Source organism: Peromyscus leucopus, chromosome 7 (genome assembly GCF_004664715.2).
Source record: "Peromyscus leucopus breed LL Stock chromosome 7, UCI_PerLeu_2.1, whole genome shotgun sequence".
Classification (NCBI taxonomy): Eukaryota; Metazoa; Chordata; class Mammalia; order Rodentia; family Cricetidae; genus Peromyscus; species Peromyscus leucopus.
Window position 1 is genome coordinate 28,463,308 of NC_051069.1, and position 12,391 is coordinate 28,475,698.

Genomic DNA, 12,391 nt, shown 5'->3' on the forward strand with positions numbered 1-12,391 from the left:
ACCCATGGAAAATGTAAAATGAAAATAATAAATTAAAAAAAAAAGACAGGAAGCTAACTATTTTAGTTGGCTATGGGAGGGAGAGAGTATTATCAATGGATAATGACATTTTATAAGGCTGTTCCCACACTAGGAATTGTGTCATGCCTGATGGCTGAAGAGGGTTGAGTCTCTGATCTCCAGCCCTGTTGAGGTGCTTTGTTATATGTGAGGGGTAAAAATGCTTTGGAGAATTCTGAAGTCCACTGAGTGTTTCTTACCCACCAAATACTGATGTAAGGGAGAATGAGCTAGTCCAGATGTAAGCATGTTTTTTATTCTGGATTACGAATTAAGTCATATTTTGTTCTCAGTAACATTTTAACTGAACTTTGATTTTTGGGAGGAAGGCTAGTTGTGCACCTGCCTGTCTTTGGCTTAGGTACTTATTGGAAGCAGGAATTGTGTATTTTCCAACTTTTCAATCTGGAACACACTCTGGCTGGGACATGTGTGTGAATGGTTGTAAAAGAACCAGGAAATGAAATACTGCTTTGTTTGAAAAGTTTTCTTAGTCTTTCCTAGAAACACAGGCTTTTATGTATTTTTCTAAAATGCCTTTACTAAGTTTTACATGTAACGTTATTATCTATAATATTATTTTGGGCTCAGGTTCTCTTGTGGGAAGACTTTTTCCCCCCAAGACAGGGTTTCTCTGTTTGTCCTGGTTGACCTACAACTCAATCTGTAGACCAGGCTGGCTTCAAACTCAGAGATCCACTTCCCTCTGCCTCCCGAGTGCTGGGATTAAAGATGTGTGCCATCACGACAGCTGGGAAGATTATTCTTATTCCTTGGTTTTTTTTTTTTTTTTTTTTTTTGAAATGGGGTCTCACTATGTAGATTATCCCCCTCCCCTCCTCTCCCTTCTCTTCTTTCTTTTTAAAGACAGGGACTCACTGTGTAGCCCTGGCTGGCCTGGAACTCCTGTGTAGATCAAACTAGCCTCAAACTCAGAGATCCACTTATCTCTCCATCTTGGGTTCCGGGATTAAAGACGTTTGCCACCCTGCCCAACAAATAAAAATCTTGAATGCTAAGATATTTATGAGTCAGGGAGTTTAGCAGTAAAAGTATGTGTAGAAGTTCCCAGCTAGCTGCCCTAGAATTATGGCAAGGAGCAGTAAATTCTACATTAATTATTTTTATAATTATAGTTCACTTAGGGGGTGACATTGGATAGCTTAATTTACCATAAATCACCGGACACTAAATATGATTTAACAGTATTTATAGAGTTCAACTTGGCTAGGGTGCTTTTCTGTCTTGGTGTTAAGAAAAATGTTGAAATCTTAGCGCAGCCCAGTCTCCAAGAACATCATTGACCACAAGAGCTCATGCCTATACTGTGCCTAGGAATGCTGTGCTCCTCAGAGAAGGCCATGATGAAGGAAGGGAAAAGTGCGTGTGTTGGGCCAGGCATGGTGGCACGCACTCTTAGTACCAGATTTCCCTGAGTTTGAGACCAGCTTGGTCTACATAGTGAGTTGCAGGCTAGCCAGGGCTACATGGTGAGTGAGACCCTGTCTCAAAACAAAGCATAAAGGAAGAAAAGTAGAAAAAGAAAAGTCTGTGTACTAAGTGGCCTAGGACTCCTTGGCTATGTGTAACATAAAGTCTCCTGCACACTCTCTTTAGCTGGGCGCGCGTGCGTGTGTATGTGTTTGCACACATAACGCCTTGATCTTTTGGTCTGCCAGCAAGTTTGGACCTATTATTGGAAGCTAGGACTGATACATCTTTACATTGCCCTGAGGTGGTACCTGAATAAAGTGAGCAATGGAGCCAGGATGAGAAGCCAATGGGATGGTAGTGCAGTGCCTCCCTGGGGCATTTTTGGGGGGTCGGGTGGGGTGAGAATTGTTTTGTTTTGCTTAATTTGTTTATTTAGGAATCTTAGCATAGAATTGGAAGTTCAGAGTCGGAAGACTAGAGTCTGTGACATAACAGTGACAGCTTTTGTTTTAGCCAGGTTGTTTGCATCTTTGAAGAGTGGGCTTTTATTTTAAAGCATAGTCTAGGAATCAGTCTATCTCAAATGCAAAAAAAAGTTCTTGGGTTGAAATGCAGCCTTTAGGGGAAAGGGGCCTCGCTATGTAGCACTGGCTAGTCTGGAACTCACTGTGTAGACCTGGCTGGCCTCAATCCACAGAGGGTCTCAACCCCTGCCTCCGCCTCCCACGTGCTGGGATTAAAGCGTGTGCCAGCACGCCTGATAGCGCGGTCCATTTTGACTGCACACTCTCTGCCTGTCTCGTTCTAATCTTATTCTGAGATCAGAAGGAGAACAAATGTGTCCTGTCATCTTAGGAAATACTCGGGAAATTCTAAGTATTGACAGTTGCCTGACTGACGGCTCAGGAGCACGCGGACTGTTTCACAGGACTTCACAATGGGGATTGTGTAGTTAGGCTTTGTGAACGTGTGCAGTACAGATGGTGACGTGAGCTGCTGATCATGAACAAGATGGTATTTTCTCGTTTCCTTTAAAACTTGCAAATGTGTCACCTGATACTCTGTGTATAGTTGCTTGCACCGTTCTTTCTCCCTGTACTCGGAGATACATGAGACCCATTGCGTTGGTGGTGTAGCCTCCTGGGCTGTATTTGACCACCCGCATCCAGGTACTGTGAGGTACATGGATCAGCAGGTTGTTTGATGGGGTGATGTAGAGAAGAGCAAACTGCCCAGAAGCTTGGAGGATCAGAAAGTGGCCATTCCATGCTTCAGTTGTAGGATAGAAAGCTTGGGCTGTAGATGGTTTGTTTGACCTCTTCATTTTTTTTATAGGTTCAGTTGTAACTGTTAGGGTATGACAGTGATTACATCCAGTAACAACTGAACCCCCTTTAACACATAGGTTCCCTGTTATGTATGTGTGATCTTGGTTAGGGTCATTAGGCCTCCCAGGATTTGTCCCTTAAATACAACACTCATAAAGTAATGGGAATGCTGCTTTTTAGTTTTCAAAGCCATTTTTATATAAGTGGTTTCCTTCTCTTTTTACAGTGCTCCAGTAAAGAAAGACCTGGAGAGAAAGTGACTTGTCTAAGATCACATAGCCTAAGAATAGCAGAACTGGGGCTGGAGAGATGGCTCAGATGGCTCAGAGATGGCTCACTGACAGCTCTTCCAGAGGTCCTGAGTTCAATTCCCAGAAACCACATGGTGGCTCACAACATCTATAATGAGATCTGGCGCCCTCTTCTGGCCTGCAGACATACATGCAGACAGAACACTGTAAATAATAAATTAATAAATAAAATTTAAATAGCAGAACTGAGTCCCAAAGCCAGGCCTTCTGGTGTTGCAGTTCAAGAAATGTGGTCTGGCCTCCTCTAATTTTTTTTAAGTTCTCTCCTTCTTTGAAATAATTTGCCACACCAAATATTTTTTAAGGGCAGGTGAGGAGAGTTTTTTTGTTTGTTTGTTTTGTTTTTGTTTTTGGTCTTTCCCAAGCAGAACTGGAAATAAGATGTTTCCGTTAGTGATGAAGGGAGTCACTGTTATGTGGTCAGTTTTTTATGATCCCTGTCGCCAGCACTGCTGCCCGCCATTAAGTCTCTTATCACAGGGCATCTTAAGGTGATGCTCTCTAAAGTACACGTGGAGACTCTGATCTCAGATGTACAGAAATCATGTCTCATAACATTTCTGAGTTAAGAAACTGACACTTACGGCACTTACAGTCTCTATAATTCTTAGTAGGCAAGAGATCATTATTTGGTGTATAGCATTCCTTGTATGTTTGTAGATTAAGTGCTTGTTTTATTTGTGGCTGAGTACTGTGTTACTGTGTAACATGATCCTGATTTGCTTATTTATATTAAAGTTATCCTTTAATGGTTTGGGGTTGTGTCTGTAGTTGAAATTTAGACTATCCCTTATTTACTGTTCACCAAAGATGAACTTTCAATGCATTGTTCTGTTACCACACAGCTATTATGTGTAATGAAACTATATGACTGGGTCCATGATTTGAATCTTAGTTATTTTATAGAATCCATTTGGATAATGATGTTCCTATGTAGAGGCTAATTTTCCAATGCATTTGTTTCATCTGGACATTTCTTTGGGATTTATTCACAGTTATGTTTTTGCTTCTGATTGTAAAATAATATTCCTTTGTTGTAGGATGAGCAGTTCTTAGGTTTTGGCTCAGATGAAGAAGTCAGAGTACGAAGCCCCACAAGGTCTCCTTCAGGTATGGCCAACGAAGCGCGTGCTGTCGATCTGCGGTCTGTTTGCTGGGAGGGTGTGGCTTCTTTCCGACTTAGGAACCAGACTGTATGGGGTGGTTTCTGCTGCCTGTACTTGCTACTCCTTTACCATGGTTTTCTGGGTAATGCTTGGGTGTGGGAGGCAGGTTTCCACAGAATGATGTAGGGAGACCTGGTCAAATTTATCATTTTCTATCCTATGGTAGTATTTATGCTTGGGGGGGGGATTGGCCCCCCCTTTTTTTGTAGATGAAATTTAGTGTACTGTTGTCAAAGATCCAGAAACAACATGTTGGCTCTCTATGATACCTTTTATCTAAAACCTTTAAAAGACTGTACTAAAATAAAGAAACTGAAAATTATGTGGGTGTTTCTATTTATTAGCACTGTTTATCAATTCTCAACAAAGTTCTAGATGTACAGGCAGTTTTCTAAGATGGTCAGTGGGCTTCACCTTTAATAGCTTGCATAGGTCAGTTCTCTGGAGGAAGGGCTGAGGGTCTTTAATGGGAAACACGCTCCTCACCTTGTCAACTCCTGACTTGGATGGTTTTGTTTCTGTGGATAACGACGGGTTAAATACTGTGTTGTTAGATGTTTTTACTCTGTTTAGTTTGTGGTGGTTGCTGCCATTTGGGTATCACTTAAAGGTCAATATATATTATATACTAATCTAATTAGACATCCAAGCTGACGATGTCTTTCCCTAAAGATGAGCAGTGGTCTGGGACCTGCTATTTAGTCAGTGGTAGTGGTTTCTTTAAGAGGTGATAAAATCTTAAATTTTTATATAGGAAAGGGACAAAAAAATGACATAAGCAATTAGATGGAGCTGGTGTGTGGCCCTGAGAGTAAGAAGTTAGCAACTGAGTTAGGACCCTTCTCAGGTCCCCTTTTTCTGCTTGTCTATGAAAGCTTCTTTTAAAAAGTCATATGGAAGAGGTTTCAGAATTGCTGACGTCCTGGGCAGCCCCATCAAATGGCCCATGGTGCTGAGGAGTCAAGTCTTCACTCTTAGTTAGTTCACAGTTTCACAGGGGTTTCCTCGTGAGTGTTTCCTTGACTATCCATTTAGATTGTTGTTTTGAAGCATCTGGTTATGTTCTACTTAAATGAATTGTTACCTGCTGTCTTTGTTGTAATTAGCATATATTGACAATTGATTTGTAAACTCTTACTCTGTTAAGGGAAGTCTCCTGAGTTACTTGGTGAGGAAGGCATTTGTGTTTATGTTACGAAGTTCAGCCAGGAGACTTCATTGATTTCTGTTGTGTTGGAAAGCAGCTCTGTATCACAAATACCCATAGAGGCTGCAGTCTCCTTTGATGCCTGGTGAGGGAGGTTTTGGTCTCAGAAGAATGTTGTACTATATAGCCCTGAGAAGCTAAGAGAGAATAAAAGAATACCATAGGCTTTTTTTTTTTTTTTTTTTTTTTTGAGGCAGGGTCTTAACTGTGTAGCCAGGTTGGCCTGGAGCTCACTGTGTACCCCTGGCTAACCTTGAACATGAGCTTCCCAAGTACATCCTATGTGGCTGTCATAGCCAGTTCGTACTGCATTTTAAATACAGGTTTCATTAGGTGGTAGAGACAGTTTTGCTCCTTGACTGTCTTTATAGTAGCAAGTCAAGCATCTTTATAATTTGGGAAATTCCTGTTTGCAGTAAGATCTCAATGTGTGGCCCTGTCTGGAACCCCATAGGCAGCTCAAGTTGACCTTGAACTTATGGGTAGTCTCCTGCCTCTGGGGTTACAGGCATACTTCATCACACCTTCCTATTCCCTTTATTTAGAATAACAAAGATCTATCTTAATAAATTGTTGATTTGACCTTAATATCAATGAAGGTTAAATCTTTTTGTAACTTGGACTAACTAGGTAAAGAAGTCCTAGGAAAGAGTAGATTAGTGGCCTGGAGAGATGGCCCAGAGGTTAAGAGCACTGACTGCTCTTCCAGAGGTTCTGAGTTCAATTCCCAGCAACCACATGGTGGCTCACAACCATCTGTAATGAGATCTGGCACCCTCTTCTGTGTACATAATATATATATATATATATATATACATATATATATATATATATATTTTAAAGAGTAGATTAGCAAGCTCACCACACAGGAGCTCTCATGCTACACACCGGTGAGTGGACTTGACCACTTAGGAATGAGCGTTTTCCTCCAAAGTCAAACTTTATAGTTTACTTTGCTAGAACAGTAAAAATACAGGATGCTGAGCTGCCCAGGAAGGAGCCTTTGCCCATGAAAGTTGATATTGTTTTTCAAATTTGTTCAGGGCCATAATTATACATTGAAAAGTTGGAATGTTGGTTGTCGTCGTCTTAGTTGGGTCGAGGTTGTTTTTGTTTTGGTCTTTTTTTTTTTTTAAAGACAGGGTCTCTGTGTTGTCCAAGGCTGATCTGAAACTGGTATATAGCCTAGGCTGACCTCAGACTTGCCAGCCTCCTAAGAACTGCCATTCTCAACTTTTGAAAGAAACATGCTCTTAAATATCACTCTTGGTGAGCTGGATAATGTAGTGCAGATTTTTTTAAACAAATTTTTTTTTTTTTTCAATTTTAGAAAAGGGAAGAAAAACCAAACTCTGCTCATCTGAGGAATGGGAATTTCTGTTTTCTAGGTCACTTGTTCAGTGAAAAACTTAACTTTCATTTTTGTACCAGAAAAATAATTAAATGTTTTTTCAGGTGGAATGTTACTGACTTGATTTCTTTGAGGTAAATATTCAATGAAAAGAAATTAAGCACAACTAAGATATAATATTGACTCAATAGTCCCAGTGAGTTCAGTACAAAATGGCCTGTGCTAAATTATATTCAGCCTAGCTAAGACCTGAACTACACAGCTAAATATATGCTCTTCATTGTTTAATTTCTATACACAGTTAAAACTAGTCCTCGAAAACCTCGCGGGAGACCTAGAAGCGGTTCTGACCGAAACTCGGCTACCCTCCCAGACCCGTCTGTGTTTCCCTCACTAAGTAAATCAGAGACCAAACCTGCAGAGAAAATCAAGAAGAAAGATTCTAAAAGCATAGAAAAGAAGAGAGGAAGACCTCCCACCTTCCCTGGGGTAAAAATCAAAATCACACCTGGAAAGGACATTTCAGAGTTAACAAAAGGAAGCAAAGAAGATAGTCTGAAAAAAATTAAACGGACCCCTTCTGCTATGTTCCAGCAAGCCACAAAGATTAAGAAATTAAGAGCAGGTAAACTCTCTCCTCTCAAGTCTAAGTTTAAGACAGGGAAGCTCCAACTAGGAAGGAAGGGGGTACAGATTGTAAGACGGCGAGGAAGGCCGCCTTCCACAGAACGGATAAAGACCCCGTCAGGTCTCCTCCTTAACTCTGAACTGGAAAAGCCCCAGAAGGTCCGGAAAGACAAGGAAGGGACCCCCCCACTCACGAAAGAAGACAAGACCGCGGTGAGACAGAGCCCTCGAAGGATTAAACCGGTCAGGATTATTCCTTCTTCTAAAAGGACCGATGCCGCCATCGCTAAGCAGCTCTTGCAGAGGGCAAAGAAGGGGGCGCAGAAGAAAATCGAGAAGGAAGCAGCCCAGCTGCAGGGGAGGAAGGTGAAGACGCAGGTCAAAAACATCCGGCAGTTCATCATGCCTGTGGTCAGCGCCATCTCCTCGAGGATCATCAAAACCCCCCGACGCTTCATAGAGGATGAGGATTACGACCCTCCGATTAAAATTCCGCGACTAGAATCCACACCAAACAGTAGATTCAGCGCCACGTCCTGTGGATCTTCTGAAAAGTCCAGTGCAGCTTCCCAGCACTCCTCTCAGATGTCCTCGGACTCCTCCCGATCCAGCAGTCCCAGCATCGACACCACCTCAGATTCTCAGGCCTCTGAGGAGATCCAGGCACTTCCTGAGGAGCGGAGTAACACCCCTGAAGTTCATACTCCACTGCCTATTTCCCAGTCCCCAGAAAATGAGAGCAGCGATAGGAGAAGCAGACGGTATTCCATGTCAGAGAGAAGCTTTGGATCTAGAACAGCTAAAAAATTACCAACTCTACAAAGTGCCCCACAGCAGCAGACCTCCTCCTCACCACCTCCGCCCCTCCTCACTCCCCCCCCTCCACTGCAGCCAGCCTCCAGCATCTCTGACCACACGCCCTGGCTTATGCCTCCGACCATCCCCTTAGCTTCACCGTTTTTGCCTCCTTCTGCTGCTCCCATGCAAGGGAAGCGGAAATCTATTTTGCGGGAGCCAACATTTAGGTGGACTTCTTTAAAGCATTCGAGGTCAGAGCCACAGTACTTTTCCTCAGCAAAGTATGCCAAAGAAGGTCTGATTCGCAAACCGATATTTGATAATTTCCGACCCCCTCCACTAACTCCCGAGGATGTTGGCTTCGCTTCTGGTTTTTCCGCGTCTGGTACTGCCGCTTCAGCCCGGTTGTTTTCACCACTCCACTCTGGCACAAGGTTTGATATCCACAAAAGGAGCCCCATTCTGAGAGCTCCAAGATTTACTCCAAGTGAGGCACACTCTAGAATATTCGAGTCTGTGACCTTGCCTAGTAATCGAACTTCTGCTGGAGCATCCTCTTCGGGAGTATCTAATAGAAAGAGGAAAAGGAAAGTGTTTAGTCCCATTCGGTCTGAACCAAGGTCACCCTCTCACTCCATGAGGACAAGAAGCGGAAGGCTTAGTACTTCTGAGCTGCCACCTCTCACTCCCCCGTCTTCTGTCTCCTCCTCATTAAGCATTCCTGTTAGTCCTCTTGCCGCTAGTGCCTTAAACCCAACTTTTACTTTTCCTTCTCATTCCCTAACTCAGTCTGGGGAATCGACAGAGAAAACTCAGAGACCAAGGAAGCAGACCAGTGCTCCGGCTGAGCCGTTCTCATCGGATAGCCCGACTCTCTTCCCGTGGTTCACCCCAGGCTCGCAGACTGAGAAGGGGAGGACCAGAGACAAGGCCCCGGAGGAGCTGTCCAAAGAGCGGGACGCTGACAAGAGCAGCGTGGAGAAGGATAAGAGCCGCGAGCGAGACCGGGAAAGAGAGAAGGAGAATAAGCGCGAGTCGAGGAAAGAGAAGAGGAAAAAGGGCTCAGAAATGCAGAGTAGCTCTGCTTTGTATCCTGTGGGCCGGGTTTCCAAAGAGAAGGTTGCTGGAGAAGATGTTGGCACTTCATCTTCTGCCAAAAAAGCAGCGGGGCGGAAGAAGTCTTCATCGCTCGATTCTGGGACCGATATTGCTTCTGTGACTCTTGGGGATACAACAGCTGTCAAAACCAAAATACTTATAAAGAAAGGGAGAGGAAATCTGGAAAAAACCAACCTGGACCTCGGCCCAACTGCCCCATCCCTGGAGAAGGAGAAAACCCTCTGCCTTTCCACTCCTTCATCTAGCACTGTTAAACATTCCACTTCCTCCATAGGCTCCATGTTGGCTCAGGCAGACAAGCTTCCAATGACTGACAAGAGGGTTGCCAGCCTCCTAAAAAAGGCCAAAGCCCAGCTCTGCAAGATTGAGAAGAGTAAGAGCCTCAAGCAAACTGACCAGCCCAAAGCACAGGTACTCTTAAAACCAAGTTTCCCGAGCCCTTGGGGCAAGTCTTAGGCTAAACGTTTGAGTTGCTCGGAGACAAATGGTAGAGATGGTAGTATGTGCAATGGTCTTTCAAGGACCAGTAGGACTTCTGAGAAGTAGAAAATTATGTTCTAATGTAACAGAGAGAGGACAGTATAGGTAGAGATTGCTGCTAATTTTAGGATGCAGAAGTAGTTGACTTCCATATATTGGCTTACCAGCTAGGAATAGCTAGTTAGAGTTGTATACTTTGATGATAGGTCATAATAAGTTGGTCAGATACACTTTGGCTTCATTTAATTGCATTTGTGGCATGCACAGTAGTCTTTATTTGTTGCCTATCTCCTATTCAGGGTCAAGAAAGTGATTCATCAGAAACCTCTGTGCGAGGACCCCGGATTAAACACGTCTGCAGAAGAGCTGCTGTTGCCCTTGGCCGGAAACGAGCTGTGTTTCCTGATGACATGCCCACCTTGAGTGCCTTACCATGGGAAGAACGAGAAAAAATTTTGTCTTCCATGGGAAATGATGGTAAGTCAAGGAAATCGACCCTGAAATTGTGAGCAGACCTATTTATTTGCTTGCATTCTGCAGATGCCTATAGACTCTTCATAGTTCATTAGACAGGATTTAAAAAAAAAAAAAAAAAAAGTCAGATAGCTGGACGGGATTAAATACTTGAAGATTTTGTTAGGGGAAATGCCTCGTAAAGAAAAGGTGAGGTGCCCCAGGAAGACTGGTAAGCCATCAGACTGCAGACTGTGATGTCGGTTTAGCTGCTGAAAGGGAAGAGGGAAGGATGGGTAGAGCCTGCCTAGAACCTGCCTAGACTGCTATGCAGCAGAAGAAAGGTTTGGCAAGGCTGTCAGAGGCATCTCATGTCTCAAAAACAAGGTTAGTGTCTCGGCCACACTAAGAACCTGCCTGGAAGCAGCTGTGCTGAGTGTGACCTTTTGTACCAGTAGTTTTCAGAACGCAGCGGCTGGGTCTCCTGGTTATTTATACTTCCCGGAATTAGAGGTCTGTGCAGCATTATGTTAATCAGGGTTTCAGCTGTGGCTATGATAAAATATGAGGGTCAAAAGCAACTGGGGAGGAAAGGGTTTATTTCGTCTTAAAATTCTCAGGTCATACTCCATCACCGAAGGAAGCCAGGGCAGGAGCTCAAGGCAGGAGCCTGGAGGCAGGAACTGAAGCAGAGACCGTGGAGGAGCACTGCTTACTGGCTTGTCCTCATGGTTTGTTAGGCTTGTTTTCTTAGACAACTCAGGACCACGTGCCCGGGGGTGGCATCATCCATAATGGCCTGGTCCCCCACTCATCAGCTGTTTATCAAGAAAATGCCCCCACAAGCTTGACTATAAAGACAGTCTGGTGGAGGCATGTCCTCAATTGAGTTTCCTCTTGCAGATAACTCTAGCTTGTGTCAAGTTGACAAAAACAAAATAACCCCAGGACAGGCAAGTTCTCATGACTGCCATACAACTCCAGTGCTGGGCACCTTCTCTAATGGAGTTAGTCATTTGAGAGAATTCTTAGACACATGCAGCTTATTCTTGATTTTCAGTATTTGAAATTTTGCTTTCACCAAGCTATAAGGAGTAGACATTTAAAAACCTTTAGATAATTACTTTAAACACCTGTGTTGTTTGTTTTTTCTCTTCCCACCACCCAGCTCCCAAATAAACCACATACCGAGGCTTATTCTTACTTATAAATGCCTGGCCTTAGCGTGGCTTGTTTCTAGCTAGCTTCCCTTAACTTTAAATTATCCCATCTATCTTTGGCCTTGGGGCTTTTCCCATTCTCTTACTTCTGTAAATCTTACTTTTACTCTGTGGCTTGCTGGGTATCTGGGTATCTGGGTGTCTGGCCCCTGGAGTCCTCCTTCTCTGGCTACTTCCTCTCCTCCCAGATCTCAAGAGAAAGGATAGGTGGGGCTGGCAGGCAGAGAGATTTATCCTTTCTCCTGCCTTGCAATTGGCCACTCAGTTCTTTATTAGACCATCAGGTGTTTTAGGCAAAGTAACACAGCTTCACAGAGTTAAACAAATGCAACATAAACATAAAGCACATCTTAAAATAATATTCTACACCTCTGAGTTCTGTGTATGGGTATATTATAAACTTTTCTATTTTGACTAGCAATTCAAATGAGTTTAATGTGTCTAATGATACAACAGGACTCTGAGGATCTCTCAAGAAGGCATTAGACATTCACTTGGAACTAAAGACACATTTCTTTAACAGATAAGTCATCCATTGCTGGCTCAGAAGATGCTGAACCTCTTGCTCCACCCATCAAACCAATTAAGCCTGTCACCAGAAACAAGGCTCCCCAGGAGCCTCCAGTGAAGAAAGGGCGGCGATCGAGGCGGTGTGGGCAGTGCCCCGGCTGCCAGGTGCCTGAGGACTGTGGTGTTTGCACTAATTGCTTGGACAAGCCCAAGTTTGGTGGCCGCAATATAAAGAAGCAGTGCTGCAAGTGAGTGAGTCTTACTCAGAGGCGATGACCGTAGAGTTCTAGACAGTCGCATAGATTTCTGTTTGCCCCTGGTTTGTCT

The 12,391-nt window shown here is 43.6% G+C and overlaps 1 protein-coding gene across 3 annotated transcripts in view; it reads left to right on the plus strand.

Annotated features, from left to right (window-relative positions):
- Window positions 1-12,391, plus strand: part of Kmt2a (lysine methyltransferase 2A) — an 83,779-nt gene that overhangs the window by 24,120 nt on the left and 47,268 nt on the right. For all 3 annotated transcript variants that reach the window (XM_037207551.1, XM_028866405.2, XM_037207552.1), the window contains exons 2-5: window positions 4,174-4,243; window positions 7,159-9,812; window positions 10,181-10,358; window positions 12,078-12,312. In XM_037207551.1, the coding sequence (XP_037063446.1) occupies window positions 4,174-4,243; window positions 7,159-9,812; window positions 10,181-10,358; window positions 12,078-12,312 (3,137 nt within the window). The remainder of the gene's footprint in view (window positions 1-4,173; window positions 4,244-7,158; window positions 9,813-10,180; window positions 10,359-12,077; window positions 12,313-12,391) is intronic.